Below are 19,616 nucleotides of genomic sequence, written 5' to 3'. Positions count from 1 at the left end.
ACGGTAGTAAAACCTCAAAAGCATAGTTGGGGGATTCTTAGATACACACTACAACTTCTGTCAACATTAGTGGCAGAGGTGTGTCCATACTTGTTAATGCTTTCTATTGCATGTGATTGGCTGAGCAAACATTGGGTGCTGTTGATGAAATGTAACTCAGCAGCCAATGAATAACATGATTGTTCCCACAGTTTCTAAACACTTTTCTGCTCATCCGTTGTACTCTCAATGAGGAGTTTATCATTTCACCCTATCAGAGATAGGACTCCCGATGAGGCGTGTATCAAAAACCCATAGTAGTGCAGGGACTCCTGATAAGGAGTGTATCAACATATCATTAAGAGAAACCTCAGAGGGAAAAGTTTCTTGGAGCTCCCAAAAAGAGGTGTTTCAATTCTACACATGAAGTGATTTGAAACACCATGGCATGGGTGCTCAAACACCTCTAGGTTTGAGTTTTGATTCTGGGAGAGGTGCTTCTGAACTTTTGATCCTAAAACATGTCTCAAAACCTTCACAAAAATATGTTTCAGTACTTTGTGTAGGTTGTACAGACAACAGCAAAAGAAAGGTTTTGAATGCTTTAAATTAGTTGCAGCTCAGTTGCCACCAGTTTTGGGGTTTTGCAACACTTCCTTTTTAACAGTGTATAACACACAATAAGGGAATGTATAATGAAACCCGCCCCATTGCACCAATGTTAAATATTAAGCCCATCACCACAGGAATTCTCTTGTTTGATCAATTGAACTGGAGCCTTGGTAGAATGTGGAAATTGGCCGACATCTCCAAAGTCATATCCTGCTAAAAAGATAAATCCAAACCAAGGCTGCAGCCAGACTCAAGGGAAGACAACTTGTAAATATGTATTAATCCGACAAGCCGATGATGTACTTTAAACCCAACCTTTTCCAGAGTTCTCATCATGCTATTTTGATCATGTCTCTAGGAGAGTCACTTTGTCACGGTCCACAACAGAGAGTTTTTGACATTGTGTTATGAACCACTGATCCCTCCAAGCTTGGGTGAAAAGGGAGATCATTTTCCAAGGACTTCCCCCCCCCTTGACCTGCACTGCATGACCCTGAGTGTCTATGAGGGCTATCTGCATGCTGCCCACCACCTGGTTACTCAAGGCTGTGTTCTCTTGCAGGGGGAGACTATGGATAACTTTAACTGGGGTGTACGTCGACGCTCCATGGACAGCTTGGACAGGAGTGACCTACAGCCTCAGGAGGAGAGCCAGCTTGCAGGCAGTACAACCAGCCTCAGCAAGTTCACCCACGAAGACTCAGGCGAGTCCTCCGAAGAAGAGTCCCTCACTGCCAGCCAGATCCTCTCTCACTCACAACTTGTAAGTCGTAGGGATAGGGAATGGCTTGATCTATTTTGATAGTAAAACTTTAGAAACAACCTTTTCTATACAAAATGGGGCTTTGTTATAGGTTCATGATTATATCACATAGTTAATTTACTATATTTGTGTAATTACACTGGATTAATGGCCATTATACAGTTATTAAGAAGCTGAGGTATGTGGGAATTCTGGGGGAAGATATAGACCCCAAGGGTCCCACTTCTCTCTTGTCCCTGATTAGCTATGCACCCCCCTCAGTGCATTCAGTCAGTTCCCAGCACCTCAGTGGTCAGCACAAGACTTGCACTACCATGCTTGCTTATTAATGGTCTGTGTGCCTGTGGCACTTTCTTAATGTGTTCCAATGTTTTTGATGCTCCTCAACTGATATAACACTGTCTGGAGTCAGGAGCTGCTTATGCTTTTCTCAAAGAGCTCTGCCCCATATTTTGAGAATGTTCTTAAAGTAGACTGCTGTGCAATTGTTTTTTCACTTTTACAATAATTGACTAATGCTTAATGTAATGATTGGTCATGAGGACTATGAGCTTGATTTTGTCTCATTGCAGATTGTGAACCTCTCTCCCACTGAGGAGATCAATAACATGGACTCTTTGTCTACTTCCTTCGACACAACCTTTGCTGACCCAACTCCTCTGAACACCAGAAATCCTAACTTTGGGGCCTCAATGATAGAAGACTCGAAGCACCGGGTGAATAAGGGGTTCAGAGTGTGAGATATGGGGGCCCACTCATTCCTACTCCTATCACACTTCAATATTGGAATTCTTTACTAATACTGCCAAATAGGTATTTAAATTCCATCCTGTGCTTTCTTGGGCAGTTGAGAGGACATTCTATGGGATAAGTGTTGCGGTTTCTCTCTATATTAGTTATTATCTTTATGTATTTGAGAATATTCTAAATTTCTTCTAGAAAGGATATGGCAGGAACCAGTCTTTGCTTGAGCTTTTAGTAGCTGCATGTTGCAGAATACAGTTCTAATAACTGCAAGAGAACTTAATCTAATTATTTGGGCGGTGGACTGGTTTGTGCTGCTTCTGCCTTACTCTACTCTATCTGTATGGCATAATACTGTAATATTTCTCTCTTGGGGGTTTGTGGGTGTTAGGTAGCAACAGGAGCTCTTTCTTTGTCTGTTTTATGCAATGTGTAGACCTACTGCTTCTTTGTGGGTGGCTTTATGCAACAACAACAAAAAAACTCTCGGCATGTGCAAGATGAATAAAGCTTTACACATGCCTGGTTCCAAATGAGTCTGTAAAGCCAGGGTGTTGTATATAGGTCTACCATTTCATTTGACATAATTGACATAATGTGCACACTCATGAAAAATATAACCAAATTAAAGAAAACACCACAAGGAGTATCTTTGTTGTTTGGAAAGGTCAGTCTACCCATGGTTTCTTTCTTAATACTGTAAAAAACTTTCATGATCAAGAGTACAAAAGCAAGTATTTAAGTTAATAATGACCATCACTGCAAGTTGCCTCAGTCAGTGGAATAGATCTGTATTTGATTACATAGTCCATCTGATCCAGCCACTGAGGAAGCCTATCTCGCTCACCCTTTCAGGCTGAAGTATCAGCAGAAGATGAGGACACCAATGTCCACCAGGATGACCTCTTCCTCTCCATTTGCGAACTGCCCCCTGGATTTGACTCTAGTGACAGTTTCACACTGGACATGGTTCATGGGGATTACAAAGAGGAACTGGACCCAACCTCAAACTGTCTAGCCAGGTATGCACTTATGTACAGTAGCACTTTTTAGGTTAGCAGTAATGGTTTATGAATGAAAGTTGTTAATGTGTACTTTTAGGTAATTTTATGTGAAAGCTGCACCTTGCTTCTGTTAGGTCAGCATAACTGTGTTGAAGGAGGATCTATGTTGGTTTTGACATTCCATACCACTACGTATGTCCTGCATGTCAACTGTTAACCTTTTCAATGGTTGTGAAATTCTGGTCACCACAGTCTTTGTGAAGAGGAGAGCGATGAGCTGCTCGAGTCTCGATCTTCCCCTCCACCATCACCCTTCTTCTCCGCCATTCTTGCCGCTTTCCAGCCGGCCGTATGTGATGATGCAGAGGAGGCTTGGCGCAGTCACATCAACCAGCTGGTGTCAGACTCCGATGGTTCCTGTGCAGTCTACACCTTCCATGTGTTTTCCTCACTCTTCCAGGTGACAGCACTTGGGAATTACTGATACTGGGTCTTGGGCCTTTTATCCAACTCAGTCTTACAACAATGACAGTGGGGTACATGGGGTTGAACCATTATCACTCATTAACAGGATTAGTTAGATGGATGATTAATCCTAGGGGGGTTCTACATAAAGGAATTTTCATTAATTGGGAAAATGGTACTGTGCATTACTTTTTCACTCGATGATTCATTAACCTGGTTTTATTCAGTTCATCGCCCAAAGCTGACATGAAAGCCCTGTAGAGTAGACCTGATGTAAAGAAAGGCCATCAGTTTGTGATTAACTTTGACAACATCTCAGATTTGTACTTTTTTTTTTTTTGCTTTTCAGAGTATTCAGTGCAAATTCTGCTCATTGACCTGTGACGCTGCTGATTACCTCGGTGATGGACTTCGAGGAATAGGATCGAAGTTTTTGAGGTCCTCCCAGATGCTGATGTCATGCTCAGAGTGCCCTACACTGTTTGTAGATGCAGACACTGTGAGTAACTCATCATTTTGATATTTTATGATGTTTATTGCATTCTATAGATGATAATCTTTTTGAAAACACAAACATTAAATTACATTTACTTCCTTTCACAGATCATCTCGTATGGGCTCCTTGAAAAGATGAAATTCAGTGCATTGGAACTTCAAGAGTATCTTGACACATACAACAACAGGAAAGAAGCAGCCATATCTGTAAGAAATTGTGTTTTGTCTTATGATGTCACTGCGTTTGTATTGTCTGTATTTACTGTATATTATACGTGCCTATACAAAAAGTTTCTCAACAAACAAACAAATCATTAATTTATGATTCATGTTGCTGACTAGATACAGCATAAAGTGACACTAGGTGACCAATGTTGGTGCTACAAACCCATTTTGAAATGTGAGGCTGTATGTTTCAGGATAACTTTACAAAAACTAACCATACTCCCTTTCCCACAGTGGTTAAGCAACTGCAAAGCCACCTTTTCCAGAAGTTCCGGAAGTGCTGTGATAAATTGCCAGCCTGGGGAAAATGAGGAAAAGGTACAAGATCTGCTCTGTGTTCACTTGTTCATCCACTAACCTTCTGGACAATTACTGACAGTCTCGTATTATGAGTTGATCAAACACTAAACATTTTTGGTAGACTATGGCAAAATCATATCAAGGGAATAATTATATAAATAATACTGGCTAAACATTTTCTGTGGCTAAAGAGCAGATCTGCTCTCAATGATGGCACTTATAGTATACATGCTGAATCTATAACCTAATCTATTGTATAGGATTTGCAATTTTGATATTTCTGGAAATGATCATATTTGATCATTATGGATTCTTTAATACATTGTTCTGGTCTCTTTACATTATAGAAACATTATGTTCTTATTTCTCTGAACACTGTTCTAACATCACTGACATGAGGGTACTACAGATTCCATTTCAATTGATCTTTCACATTTACTTCCTTTCGATTACTCTGTGGTAGTCTTGTGAGTGAAATACCTTCATTTTCTCTCAATATCAGAACCTCAAGTTTAGAGCTTGCTTCTGGGCAACCATGAGTTGCTGCACATCACATTGATTCATTCATTCCAATGTGCATTGTGGCCATATTGAACTCTGCTGGGCAGAGGAGCAAGTTCTCCTATAATTTGCAAATATTTTAGCTAAAAACTATTTATCTCACTAACTAAAAACATAGTTTTATACTAAAAGCATCCAAATTGTCATGTCTTTTTAAATGGGTAAACTGCCTTCATACTCCCAGCAGAGTAACAGTACATTGATCAAAGTGAAAAGACAAAACTGCTTATCTGCTTGGCTTTAAAAAGACTCACTGGAGCACCCAGCCACACTTTGAGTTGTTCTTCACACAGCAGTGAATCCTTTCTTTTTTCTCTGTCCTTGCATGTGTCAATAAAATGAAGGCATTTTATGACTTGGGCTAATACTGTGTGAGTCTAAATGAGACTGCTAATGGATGCATGCCAATTCTACTAATACTGTTGCCTAAATGAGACTGCTGATGGATGCATGCCTTCCATTGATTCTTTATGTTTTCCTCTCACCTCTTTCTTATCTTGTAACATGCTTGCTTTGTAGCAAATGGAATCTTTGGCAGTAAGTTAAAATGACTTATTCCTATTTCCTGGTGTAACCAGCGTAGGTGGTTATGTCTCTTGCTCAAAGTTCAGAAATGGCATTAAAGGAACAGTTGCTTTGCTGATGTACATACATACTGTAGTATTTACTTATGTTGACTTTGCAGTGGATAAAGTTTGAGCTCCACTAACAGCAGTCTCAAAGTAAAATATTTGCACATGCTAATAGTCTTAACTGATTGAAACAGATGATCTCTTGGCTAAACAAATACAACATTGTACCAATGTACCAACCATTGCAAAAATGCACTATGGTCTCCAACATTAAAGCATGTATACTGTATAACCTTTTCACATGCTGTACAGCTTTTGTCTCTCTAATTCAGAAACAATCATGTCAATGTGTAATAGGTTTAGGTTGAAATAGTGGAACAAGGTATTCACATTGAGGGGATACATCTTTAATTACAACTTTAATGGGGGGAAATAAGCTGTTAAACCAAAAGTTTTGTGTTGACAGACTTTTTGTTCTTGTTGCTGTTATTGTTTTTTGTCCAGCAACTTGAGCTCTGTCAACGACTCTACAAGCTCCACTTTCAGCTGCTGCTGCTTTTTCAGTCCTACTGTAAGCTCATTGGCCAGGTCCATGCTATTAGCTCTGTTCCTGAGGTAAGTGTATTTGTTTTTAGTATGACGTTGTCACAGTGTCTTCTTAAGCAGTTTTGGCTATGTAGTTATGTTATGTAGTTATGTAGTTTATGTTGTGTATGAGACCTACTGTAAGAAATAGATTCCCCATCCATTCATTATGGCTTTACTCATACATGTATAAACATTATGTGTTCATCAGAACAAGAACATTTCATATGAATGTATTGTGTGTGTGTGTATGTGTGTGTGTGTGTGTGTGTGTGTGTGTGTGTGTGTGTGTGTGTGTGTGTGTGTGTGTGTGTGTGTGCACTCTTCCCCCCTCCACCAGCTGTTAAATATGTCCAGAGAGCTGAATGACCTCAAGCGGAGCCTTCGGGCTGCAGCAGCCTCAGTGACAAGTTACCTTGTTGCCCAGGAGAGTTCCTCCTCTGAGCCCACCTTCAACTCCTCTGAAGCCGCTGTGCAAGCTATCCTGGAGGGTCTGAAAAACCATGAGTTCATTATAGCTATACGTTACATTCGCGAATGCAGGTAAAACCCACTATTCTTTAATTATTTTAATTAATTAATTAATTCCAATATTACACTTCATCTGAATGATTCATACGAAAACAAGTAGATGATAACTGTTCCTTTTCTGTACAGCAGAATGTGGCCGAATGATATCTTTGGGAGCAGTTCTGAGGATGAGATCCAAACCTTATTGAACATCTACTTCAGACATCAAACACTGGGGCAGACAGGAACCTTTGCTCTGGTGGGCTCAAAGCAGGACCTTTCAGAGATCTGTGTCAAGTTGATGGAGCTCAATGGAGAGATCCGAGATATGATTCGCAGGGCCCAGGGCTACCGGGCCATTACAACCTTCCTCCCAGACTCCAGTGTGTCTGGCTCTAGTCTTTGACAGGAGTGCTGCCCTTGATCCTAGCCCCTGCTCAACGCCCTGTCCCAGACTTAGCCTCTGCTCCTGTCTGGGGATGCTGCTTTCATTACAATGGTCACAAAGCGCTCTCCTCTCACCTGGGAAAACCAAGACTCCACATTCTGCCCCTACTCAGAGTAAAGGGACCTCAGAATGTAAATTATTCAGATCTCCAGATATGCAGCAATATTGTAGGAGGGAACATGATATGAAACTTTGCAAAGTCAACAAAGGAACTTTGGCTTTTATTGCACTAATATTTATGGATAACATCACATACCGGCCACTTGTTACTGAGGTCAACAACTTTTACATTTAACAAACGACATACCAAAGTTATTAACTTATTCTTCTTCAGATATCTGTTATTTAAAATGTTAAGGGAAAATGTGCAATGCTTCACAGAAGTGAAATACTTCTATTGTATCATGAAAGAATGTTTTTGAATTTCAGTGCTTTCCGCAACTTGAAAATTCTGAATTACAGGCAAAATTATGCTGAATATGCTGAATATTTTTTCATTGCTTGGTTATAATAGTGTATAAGTGAAATTGACTGTAACCAGACTACCATCCATGAACATTGCAAAGCATAGATGTATAGCCTATATACATTGTGTACGCTCAACTACTTTGATATGCTGCAAATCTACTGTCTCAAAGATCTAGATGCCGCTGTGAGCTATCTGTTACTTAAAACAAATATTTTACAAATGTTAACTTTCTATTGTGTGGCTATTTGCTTATAGGAGAATTATTTATATTTACATAAACATGCTTTGAACTGACTAGTTTTATAGAATGACAACAAATGTTGTTTTGTCTATTACTGCCAAGCATGCAAATTCTATGTAATATAAAGTGTAGTAGAAATATTTATGATAATACAAAACTATTTTAACTGAATGTTGCATTTGTACAATGGGAGCTTTGCACATGCTTGTAAGATTTTATTTTTATGTTTTTAATTTACAATTTGACCTAAATGCATGTAAACTATAGGAAATGGATGTTTGTAAAGCTTCCATAGACTGTTGATATAGGTTTTCACCTTGTAAATACTACTCTTTTGCGATGTACCCTACTTTGGTGTTCTGTACACTTCTGTAACAATAAAGAATACAAATACATTTGTTATAATGTGTTTGATTTAATTTGTTTGATCTGTAGTCTTCATAAAGATCATTCATTCACTTGGAATCTAAATTGTAAATAGTAAGTAAATGCAGCAGCCTACATGAAATTATTGCATTTGTATTATTACTGTTAAGATATTAGTCCATCAGAGGAGACCGGGGCTATATCTTCGCTGTCAACCCAGTACTAGCAAGGTGTACCTAATAAAGTGGCCATAAATGATCAAATCTTTAAGTGGAGTCAGACTACACATTGTAGAGGTGGTTTGGGGTGTCTATCTTATAATATTAAAAAGAAGACACATTTAGAAATGTCCCCCATTCTGAGCGAATGGTCATTGGAAATAATGAGATTTCATGCAAATTTAAGCATAGCTCAAAATGTATAGATGGTACACTGTTATGTGTTATGTTCTCTATACTCATACAAACATTTTCTAAACATCTTTGGTCTTACTGCACCAATAATTTATTCATATATGACCATTCAAAATGAGTGTGGACTGTGCCCCCAGCAATATTAGCCAGGGTGGGTATAAGAGCAAATCTGTGATGGCCCTATAGCTAAATATGCTCCTTAAAACCTGCCCTTGTTCTGGGTCTGGCATGTAGCCACTCCACTATTATCAAAGATAGAGCAATAGTATTCAAATACACCAGTCAGAATCATTACAGCCCCGCTTCTACTGTATGTTCTTTATTTACTTTCAATGGCTGCGGGGACACCAAACTCTTATGTTGACCTATGACCTATTTTTCCGACCAGTACAGTAGTGTTTGCTGGGATGAGCTGACCTAATCAGAAAATATTTCTGTACAGTCTAATTTATACACATATAATAAGCATGTTATAACGTCTCGCCCTGTTCCTTACTTTATGTTTGTCTTTGTTTCATGTTATTCATTTATTGTTTCCTGTTTTATTTTGTTTTTCTCACCATGTCTCTCGTTTCAGACACTTCACCACCATGTGTGTTTCCCGCCTATGTGATTGTCTACCCCGCCCTGATTGGCTTCACCTGTTCCTCATCATCCTTCCCTGTGTATTTAGTCTGTGTGTTCCCCTGTCTCTGTGCTAGTTCATCTTTGTACCTTCATGTCATATGTCCCAGCATTTCCTAGTGATAAGTATTCCTGGTTTTTGATCTCCGAGTGTGTTTCTGACTGTGCCTTTTTGCCTACACCTTACCAGATTATCTGCTTGCCTTTTTGTACTACCTACCTGTGTACCAAACCTTTTCGTGCATTTGAGTCCTCTGCCTGCGTACTCCTGCCATTACAGTACAAACAAACCCAACTATAGACTCAGCCGACTCAGACTTTGTGCACACTGCCCTTCAAACCCAGGAGAGACGGATTCTTCGCCATGACGAGCAACTCAACTCAATCTGCCTGGGGGTGAGTCAGAGCAACACGAGGGCTTCCAGGCTTCCATCGGCGTCCAGGTTTGCGAACTGGCTGACCAGATCCAGCAGCTGATGGCATGACTCGAGACTCTTGTCTCTTCTCCCCCGGTTCTAGCGCCAGTCCCGACCCGTGACCCTGCTCCTGTTCCATTTCCAGCTCCTGCTCCCCCGCTCACACCACCGACACCGGCTCCTCACCTCTCTAGACCCGAGTGGTTCTCCGGGGACTCTTGTAACTGTCGGGCATTTCTGGTCCAGTGTGGGCTGCACTTCGAGCTACAGGCATCCTCATTCGAAACGGAACGAGCCAAGGTTGTCACGCCTGAGGTTGCTGTCTGGTGACTCTGGTGCCCTCCTCTGGCGGTACGGGGCCAGTGCTCTCCCAATCTACCATTATTAATTTCACCTGTGGATTCTGTCTCGTGTTTGTTATATGTAGCCTGTGTGTTCCCCATGTCTTTGTCGGAGATTCTCCCTGTATGTCTGTGAGTACCCTGTCTGCCCGTCAGTTCCGTGATTCCAGTTGTTTACCCCGTTGCCCTAGTTCGAGACTAGTATTTCTTAAGTTCAAGTTATTCCACTTGTTAAGTACATACTTTTGTTAACGGAGCTTGGTTTTCTCCACCTTTATTTTACCCTTTTTCCCCAGTGTTTGTTTGTGTGCCGTGCCCAGTTATTTTATTAAAACATTATTTGATTTGACTTTACGCTGTCTGTCTGAGTATCTCTCTGCACTTGGGTCCTCTGCACTACCATTGCTAACAGAATCTCCAACCATCATGGACCCAGCGGAGATACTCAGACTGCGTGAAGAGGTCGCGGCCCAGCACAAAGTACTGGCCCAACACGAGGAGGGAATGCAGCAGGTGGCCGAGAGCCTCCAACGATTAACCATCATGGTTTGCTCCATGTCGGAGGCTCAGGAGACCGCCACTGTACCTGCACCGACACCACCTGCTCCAGCTCCCCAGACCACAGCACGGGAGCCGCGCCTACCACCGCCTGAACGTTACGACGGATGTCCGGAGGGTTGCAGAGAATTACTCACCCAATGTTCCCTGGTGTTCAGTCTGCTAACCCTCATCCTTTCCCACGGAGCGCTCCAGAGTGGCGTACATCATCACCCTGTTGACGGGCCGGCCTCTGTCGTGGGCTACAGCCGAGTGGGAGCATCAGACGCCAGCATGCTCTGACGTCACTCTGTTCACCCGGGAGATACGCAAGATATTCGACACCTCCCGGGTGGCGTCGGGGCATGAGGCCGGTCGTCGTCTCACGGCCTGTCGGCAGGGTGAGCGCTCCATGGCGGACTACGCCGTAGAGTTCAGGACCCTGGCAAGGGAGGCAGGTTGGGAGGAGAGCGCTCTATACGCGTGGACAACCGTCGCCGGGAGAGGACAAGGGAGCGAAGGTTGACACGCGGCGCGCCTCCCCCTGTGTCTCTCTACCCAGAACCCTTTCCCCGTCCTCCTATGAGGGTCCCTCAGGAGGAGCCCATGCAGTTGGGGGCAGCGCACCTTTCGAAGGCGGAGAGACAGCGCCGCCTGAGCGAGGGGCGCTGCCTGTACTGCGGCCAGTCGGGTCACCGCTGCGCTACATGCCCAGAGAAATCGGGAATCGGAGGGTCCCACTAGTATCTGGGGGGGTGCTGGCGGGACGAGATCCACCCTCCATTCCTGGAGATTCCCGGACCTTTCTCCGGGTCGCGGTGCAGTGGGGCTCCGACCCGCAGAGGGTCCTCGCCCTGGTCGACTCCGGAGCAGCGGGGAATCTGATGGACACGAGCCTGGCGGCTGGATGGGGAGTCCCGCTCATACAGCTAGCGGAGCCCATTCCGGTCCGGGCTCTGGACGGTCGGCCCCTGGGAGCTGGCCTAATAACACTATCCCTGTGCGTCTCCAGGTCAAGGGGGCTCATTGGGAGAAGACTCATTTTTTCTCGCCAGGTTCTGGTTCTCGCCGGGTCTCGCCAGGTTCTGCAACGCCTTCTCCATCATCACCTGTATGTGAAGGCGGAGAAGTGTGTTTTTCATTCAAGAGACCGCGTCCTTCCTAGGATTTATCGTTTCCAGGGGGGAGCTATGGATGGACCCTGCCAAGGTCCAGGCAGTGTTGGACTAGCTCCAACCCTCATCCCTGAAACAGCTGCAGAGGTTCCTGGGGTTCTGATGGACACGAGCCTGGCGGCTGGATGGGGAGTCCCGCTCATCCAGCTAGCGGAGCCCATTCCGGTCTGGGCTCTGGACGGTCGGCCCCTGGGAGCTGGCCTAATAACACAGCGCACTATCCCTGTGCGTCTCCAGGTCAAGGGGGCTCATTGGGAGAAGACTCATTTTTTCATCATTGAGGCTCCTGACTGCCCCCTTGTCCTGGGTCACCCCTGGCTAGCTTCCAGCAATCCCCAGATTAACTGGGCCACTGGGCAGGTTTTTCTGGGGGTGGGGTCTACCGTCCACGCACTTCCATCCATTCCCCTTACTCCCACTTCCTGCCCACTGCCACCTACCTCCCCAGCTCCCGACCTGACCGGTGTTCCCCCGGAGTATTGACACCTGGCGGAGGTCTTTAGTAAGCAACGGGCCAAGAGCCTGCCGCCCCACAGGTCCTACAACTGCGCTATCGACCTCCTGCCAGGTTCTATGCCTCCTAGAGGTCGCTTGTTCTCCCTGTCCCAACCGGAGACCCTGGCCATGAAGGAGTACAATGAGGAAGCGCTCGCCACAGGGCATATCCGACCTTCGTGGCCAAGAAGGACGGGGGACAGCGGCCCTGCATCGACTACCGGGGCCTGAACGACGTAATGGTGAAGAATCGTTATCGACTCCCCCTGATGACATCGGCCTTTGAATCCCTGCAGCAGGCCCGGGTATTCACCAAGCTGGACCTACGCAACGCCTACAACCTGGTGAGGATCCGGGAGGGGGATGAGTGGAAAACGGCATTCAACACACCAAGAGGCCACTACGAATATCGTGTCATGCCCTTCGGGTTGGCCAACGCCAACGTGCTGCGTGACCTCCTGGACCATTGTGTTTTCGTCTACCTGGACGACATTCTTATTTTTTCTAAAGATCTGGCCCAACATAGACAGCATGGACGGTCGGCCCCTGGGAGCTGGCCTAATAACACTATCCCTGTGCGTCTCCAGGTCAAGGGGGCTCATTGGGAGAAGACTCATTTTTTCTCGCCAGGTTCTGGTTCTCGCCGGGTCTCGCCAGGTTCTGCGATGCCTTCTCCATCATCACCTGTATGTGAAGGCAGAAAACTGCATTTTTCATCAAGAGACCGCGTCCTTCCTAGGATTTATCGTTTCCAGGGGGGAGCTATGGATGGACCCTGCCAAGGTCCAGGCAGTGTTAGACTAGCTCCAACCCTCATCCCTGAAACAGCTGCAGAGGTTCCTGGGGTTCGCCAATTTTTATAGGCGGTTCATCCATGGGTTTAGTGCCCTGGCCACTCCCTTGACTGCCCTCACCCAGTCCAGCCGACCTCAATTCGCTTGGTCCCCAGAGGCGGAGAACGCCTTTGCCACATTCAAGTGGCGCTTCACCTCCGCCCCGGTCCTTGGGCATCCAGATCCTGCTCTGCCCTTTGTGGTGGAGGTGGATGCACTATCCTGGTGGTGGTGGACTGGTTCTCCAAGGCGGTGGACCGGTTCATCCCCCTTCCCAAGCTGCCCTCTGCCCAGGAGACCGCAGACCTGATGGTGCAACATGTTTTCAGGATCCACGGTCTCCCCCAGGATGTGGTGTCCGATCGGGGTCCCCAGTTTGCCTCCTGGTTCTGGAAGGCATTTGCCACCAGCCTCGGCGCCTCCGTCAGCCTCTTGTCCGGGTTCCACCCTCAATCTAACGGGCAGACGGAGCGCGTCAACCAGGACCTGGAGGTCTGTCCCCCTGGTCTGTCCCCCTTCCAGTGCCAGTATGGTTACCAACCCTGTTCCCTGAGCAAGAGGAGGAAGCAGAGGTACCTTCGGTCCAGGCCCAAGTCAGTCGGTGTCGCAGGACCTGGAGACGAGTGCGGGCGGCGCTCAAGAGGGTTTCAGCCAGGTCCCAGCTTCAGGCCAATCGCAAGCATCGCCCGGCCCCGGTCTTCCGCCCGGGCCAGAAGGTGTGGCTCTCGACCCGGAAGCTGTCCCCCCGCTTCGTGGGTCCCTTTCGGGTGGTTAGGCACCCAACCTTTCATGTCTCCCTCCTCAAGCCTGTTACCTCCTGCCCCCTGGCCCCCCCTCCCCGCCCTGCTCCCCCACCTCGTCTCATCGGAGGACAGCCGGCATACACCGTGAACCGGATTTTGGGTTGTTGAAGGGTGGGGAGGGGTCTGCAGTACCTGGTAGATTGGGAGGGGTATGGTCCGGAGGAATGGACTTGGTGCCCCGGCAGAGTATAACGGCTGGTGCCGTTCGTCGGGGGGGGGGGGGGGGGGGGTACTGTCACGTCTGAGGTTGCTGTCTGGTGACTCTGGTGCCCTCCTCTGGCGGTACGGGGCCAGTGGCCTCCCAATCTACCATTATTCGTTTCACCTGTGTATTCTGTCTAGTGTTTGTTATATATAGCCTGTGTGTTCCCCATGTCTTTGTCGGAGATTCTCCCTGTATGTCTGTGAGTACCCTGTCTGCCCGTCGGTTCCATGATTCCAGTTGTTTACCCCGTTGTCCTAGTTCGAGACTAGTATTTCTTAAGTTCAAGTTATTCCACTTGTTAAGTGCGTACTTTTGTTAACGGAGCTTGGTTTTCTCCACCTTTATTTTACCCTTTTTCCCCAGTGTTTGTTTGTGTGCCGTGCCCAGTTATCTTATTAAAACATTATTTGATTTGACTTTACGCTGTCCGTCTGAGTATCTCTCCGCACTTGGGTCCTCTGCACTACCATTGCTAACAAAGGTGGCTTACGTCATCACCCACCTTACTGGCAGAGCTGAAGCATAGTCCACGGCCGAGTGGGCTAGGGATTCTCTAGTCTGTTATTCCCTGGAGGTTTTCACTGACCACCCCTGGTCGAGAGGCAGCAAGAGTGTTCATGGGCCTGGTTTCCGATTACGCCATTGAGTTCCACACCCTGGCAGCAGACAGCGGCTGGAACTCCTCCGCCATGTTTGATGCTTTTCTTCATGGTCTTTCTGAACCCATCAAGGACCAGTTGGCACCTCTAGAGCTTCCCCCTGACCTGGATTCCCTTTTTGCATTGGCCATTAGGATAGATAATCGTCTCCAAGAGAGAGAGAGAGAGAGAGAGAGAGAGAGAGATTCAGGTTCTGCTGTTACTCCACCCATCCTGAGAGGGCCGTCCACTGCCTGAATGACATTACCATTAAGAACAGGTACCCCCTCCCTCTTATCTCGACAGCATTTGAACGGTTACAAGGGGATAAGATCTTTACTAAGCTCGATCTTAGAAATGCTTACCATGCTCCACCATCAGGCCCCTGCAGCTCATCCAGAATGCTCATCCCCTCCTCTGCACCCTACACTGGCTCCCGGTAGCAGCTCGCATCAGATTCAAGACCCTGGTGCTCGCCTACCGGGCAGCAAAGGGAACAGCCCCTCCCTACTTGCAAGCAATGGTCAGCCCCCAAACCCCTGCCCTATCACTCTGCTCTTCAACCTCAGCTGGCCGCCTGGCACCGCCACCTCTACATGGATGCAGCAGCCGTGCTACTCGGTCACAACTTTTCACTGTCCTGGCGCCCCGCTGGTGGAGTGTGCTTCCCACTGCTGTCATGACTGCAGAGTCACTACCAATCTTCCGCTGTAGATTGAAGACCCATCTCTTCAGGCTACATCTTAACGGTCCCTCCTAAAGACCTCTTCACCCCCACTAGCCCCCTGTACAAGTTTCTCTACTGTTTCTAAAAAAAATCCTTCTTCTAGCATTGTGACTGCCAATACCCCTGGCCTGAGCATTGATTACTTTATCTTATGATGACTGATGGATAGATGATTCACTTACTTAAACAAATGTATTTGTTGTAAGTCACTTTGGATGAAGGCGTCTGCTAAATTCCATTAATGTAAATGTAAAATTTTGTAAGGATAAGGGAGGGGGACGAGTGGAAGACGGCTGTGTTCCAGGCTCTGGTGAATGATGTTCTCTGTAACATGCTTAATCAGTTTGCCTTTATCTATCTGGATAATATCCTCATCTTCTCCCCTGATGAGGAGACCCATGTCCAGCATGTCCACCAAGTTCTCCGGCGCCTCCTCGATAACCAACTCATCATGAAAGCGGAGAAGTGTGAGTTCCATGCCTCCACCCTTGATTTCCTAGGTTTCATCATCTCGGAGGACAACATTCAAATGGATCCTGCCAAGGTCAGTGGTGTTGCTGAGTGGCCCACGCCTACCAGTTGTAAGTTAGTGCAACGTTTTTGGGGTTTTGCTCATTTTTACAGACGGTTCATCAGAAACTTTAGCCCTGTTGCCACTCCGCTGCATGCCCTCAACTCCTCTGCTGTCAGATTCCAGGCGGACCAGGCTTTCCGGAGGCTGAGTCCTCACTCTCCCGGATCCCCGTCAACAGTTCGTTGTGGGGGTGGATGCCTCGGACGTGGGTATTGGGGCTGTCCTCTCCCAGCGGTCTCAAGAGGACAACAAGCTCCATCCCCGCGCTTTCCTCTCCCGGAAACTCTCTCCTGCCGAGAGAAATTATGATGTGGGAAATAGGGAGCTGTTGGCTGTCAAGGCAGCTCTGAAGGAGTGGTGCCACTGGTTAGAGGGGGCAAAGCACCCTTTCCTGGTTTGGACCGACCACAAGAACCTGGAGTACATCCAGACCGCCAAGCGACTCAACTCCAGGCAGGCCAGGTGGGCTCTGTTCTTTAACAGATTTAATTTTTCCTTGTCATACCGGCCTGGTTCCAAGAATGTTAAGCCCGATGCTCTGTCTCGCCTGTTTGACCCTGATTCAGCCCCAAGGTCTCCCACTAACATCATGCCCTCCTCCTGTCTGGTGGGGGCTGTTGCATGGGGCATGGAGGAAGAGGTCAGACAGGCGAATGTTAACGGCCATGTACCGGATGGCTGTTCCCCTGAATCGGTTGGTTGTTCCTGTCTCCCATTGCTAGCAGGTCATCCATTGGGCTCACACCTCCCTACTCTCTTGTCATCCTGGGATATGGTGGACTCTCTTTGTGATCTGGCAATGCTTCTGGTGGCCGTCCATGGAGAGAGAGGTTGGAGAGTATGTGGCTGCCTGTCCTGTCCTGGTTTCCTGACCTGGTCTCCTGACACCCACCTCCTGGTTTTTGATCTCCGAGTGTGTTTCTGACTTTGCCTTTTTGCCTACCCTTTATCGGATTATCTGCCTGCCTTTTTGTACTGCCTACCTGTGTACCAAACCTTTTTGAAAGTAAAGACTATTCTATTGGATTTAAGTTTTTGTCTCAGAGTCGTGCATTTGGGTCCTCTGAATGCGTACTCCTGCCATTACACGTGTAATATTATGTAATTGCACCAATATGTAAAATGTAATAATCAAAATCAGTTTTTCGAAATTGTATATACTTTCTATTCGGTCATTTGTCGTTATTTCAGCAAAATTAAGATAAAATATTGTGATCTTGTGAAATTTCCATTCAGCTCTTAATTTGCGCTTTTATTATGAAGTCGGGAAAGCGGAAGTATTAATGTTGGTTATTAAAGCTCATGGAACACAGATAAAAAGGAATTGAATTGAATGAAAGCAATAACAACCTTGGATTTATATCGTAGGCTCTGCCACGGGTACGTCGTTACGTCAAACGCACTATAGTGTACGCCCCTTACGCCTTGGTTTGGCGGGGAATCTGAGAATCTGGGGATGGGAGGAAGTGAGTGCTGCATCTAGATAGATAGTTGAGGCACCGTAGTAGTAGGCTGTAATCTAGGCAAGACCTTCGGAGATATATTTGCGTTCGCTCTGAAAAGGAGGATCATACTTTTTATGGTAATTGAACGAAAAGTTAGTAAAATAAGTTAGCAAGCTAGTTTCCTCTTGGCAGCCCCCACCGCCTGCTATGTTTAACGTTAGCAACGCTATTATTGCTGGCCAACTACGTGAAGGTAAGTTGGATGCGTCAAAACAAATCAACCTGGTAGCGTTATAACTGCTCAAAATATGTGCACACCCAAGTAACATGATAGCTGTGGAGGCATATACCTGCTATAATGAAATCTTAAATTCAAAGTGTCAAATTGTTTAACAATCAATCATTGTTATGTTTATCGTTTATGACACAATGCAAGTGCAAATTCAAAACTGTATTGCATTATCTTGTTCATGATTGAGTACGCATAGTGCCTGTCAAAGAGAAAAATAAAAGTCTGTGCTTTGCAAAAAATGCATAAACGCACTTTTCAAATACTCGAGGGGTATGCGATCTAGAATCTTTGCAAGAGACATTTGTTAAGCTTGAGACCCCACACGGATACGTACAGTTGACGTCCTATGCCATAATAGGCATTTTTATTTTGATACATGCATGGCAAAGTCTGAGTGACTCCATCTGTCCATAGCCTACTATGGACGTCAACTGTACGTATCCGTGTGGGATCCGAGGCTGCTCTATTGGCAGCCGCGGGGATTCAATTCTAAGGTTTAAGTTGTCCTACGGGCGGTCTTAAAGTTATCCGATTCTCGATTGCGATACCTCGTTGTGAACCTAAAGTTCTCTACTTCCATACTACCCAGAGATAATTTGAAGCCGTACCCACTCAGCCCCAAATATCATTGACAACATGGACGAAACTACATGTTAACCGGCCCGGGGTAATGGATTACTGTTGGTTTTATAGTTAGCCACTCTGCATTGTGTAGTGTTGTTGTGTTGGACTGGCTGTGTGAATGGTTTCCTCACACACAAGCTCCGCGATCGAGAGGATCAGCCTCACCAAGCACTGCAGAGTCGCTTATATTTCTGGAAAAATGACTCCAGTAATGGTCAAAGTGGTTGCTGTTATATTACGCAATTCCTGCATTTGTCATGGTGCTCGTGGAATCCGTAGGATTCCCTCAGGACAGGAGCTGACCATGGTGACATTGGTACTGACTAATGTAGTGGTCCACTATGTAATGTTGTCATAAATTACTACTGTATCTAATGTCATTAGCCATTACATGGTGGACGACCTTAGCATTATGCCGAAGTCTAGCTACAGTAGCTAGCTAGCTACCTACAGTTGTGGTCAGAAGTTTACATACACTTGTGAAGAACATGTATGTCATGGCAGTCTTGAGTTTCCAATCATTTCTACAACTCTTATTTTTCTGTGATGGATTGATTGGAGCACATACTTCTTTGTCACAAAAAACATTCATGAAGTTTGGTTCTTTTATGAATTTATTATGGGTCTTCTGAAAATGTGACAAAATCTGCTGGGTCAAAAATATACATACAGCACCTTGAATTATCAATTTTGGTGAGGTAGAAAGTTGTGTCAATCAAATTTGCTTTGTGGCATGGCCTCTTAACTTCTTCTGAGTGATTATGATTGACTACAGGTGATGACTTATTTCAGGCCATTTAAATAGGGCTCGTTTGATACACTCATTACACTCAGCCAAAAACGCTACAATGGGAAAGTCTAAGGAGCTCAGCACGGATCTGAAAAAGCGCATCATTGACTTGAACAAGTCAGGAAAGTCACTTGGAGCCATTTCAAAGCAGCTAGAGGTCCCAAGATCAACTGTGCAAACAATTGTTTGTAAGTATAAAATGCATGGCACAGTTGTCACTGCCACGATCAGGTAGAAAATGCAAGCTATCACCTGCTGCTGAGAGAAAATTGGTCAGGATGGTCAAGAGTCAACCAAGATCCACCAGAAAGCAGGTCTGCCATGAATTAGAAGCTGCTGGAACAC

The 19,616-nt window shown here is 45.7% G+C and overlaps 1 protein-coding gene across 1 annotated transcript in view; it reads left to right on the top strand.

Moving 5' to 3' along the window:
- Positions 1–8,360, top strand: part of frya (furry homolog a) — a gene marked incomplete at its 5' end in the record, with an annotated part of 74,563 nt that extends 66,203 nt beyond the window's left edge. Inside the window, 11 exons of the mRNA XM_083696060.1 lie at positions 1,154–1,354; positions 1,927–2,070; positions 2,954–3,120; positions 3,355–3,562; positions 3,917–4,066; positions 4,171–4,269; positions 4,522–4,605; positions 5,668–5,685; positions 6,225–6,335; positions 6,646–6,848; positions 6,963–8,360. Coding sequence (XP_083552186.1) covers positions 1,154–1,354; positions 1,927–2,070; positions 2,954–3,120; positions 3,355–3,562; positions 3,917–4,066; positions 4,171–4,269; positions 4,522–4,605; positions 5,668–5,685; positions 6,225–6,335; positions 6,646–6,848; positions 6,963–7,221 — 1,644 coding nt within the window. The 3' untranslated portion in view covers positions 7,222–8,360. The remainder of the gene's footprint in view (positions 1–1,153; positions 1,355–1,926; positions 2,071–2,953; positions 3,121–3,354; positions 3,563–3,916; positions 4,067–4,170; positions 4,270–4,521; positions 4,606–5,667; positions 5,686–6,224; positions 6,336–6,645; positions 6,849–6,962) is intronic.
- Positions 8,361–19,616: the final 11,256 nt, after the last annotated feature.

This window comes from Argentina silus (assembly GCF_951799395.1).
Source record: "Argentina silus genome assembly, chromosome: X".
In the NCBI taxonomy this organism is placed as follows: domain Eukaryota; kingdom Metazoa; phylum Chordata; class Actinopteri; order Argentiniformes; family Argentinidae; genus Argentina; species Argentina silus.
Note: the sequence above shows the minus strand (reverse complement) of the source record. Positions and strands in the feature narration are given on the sequence as shown.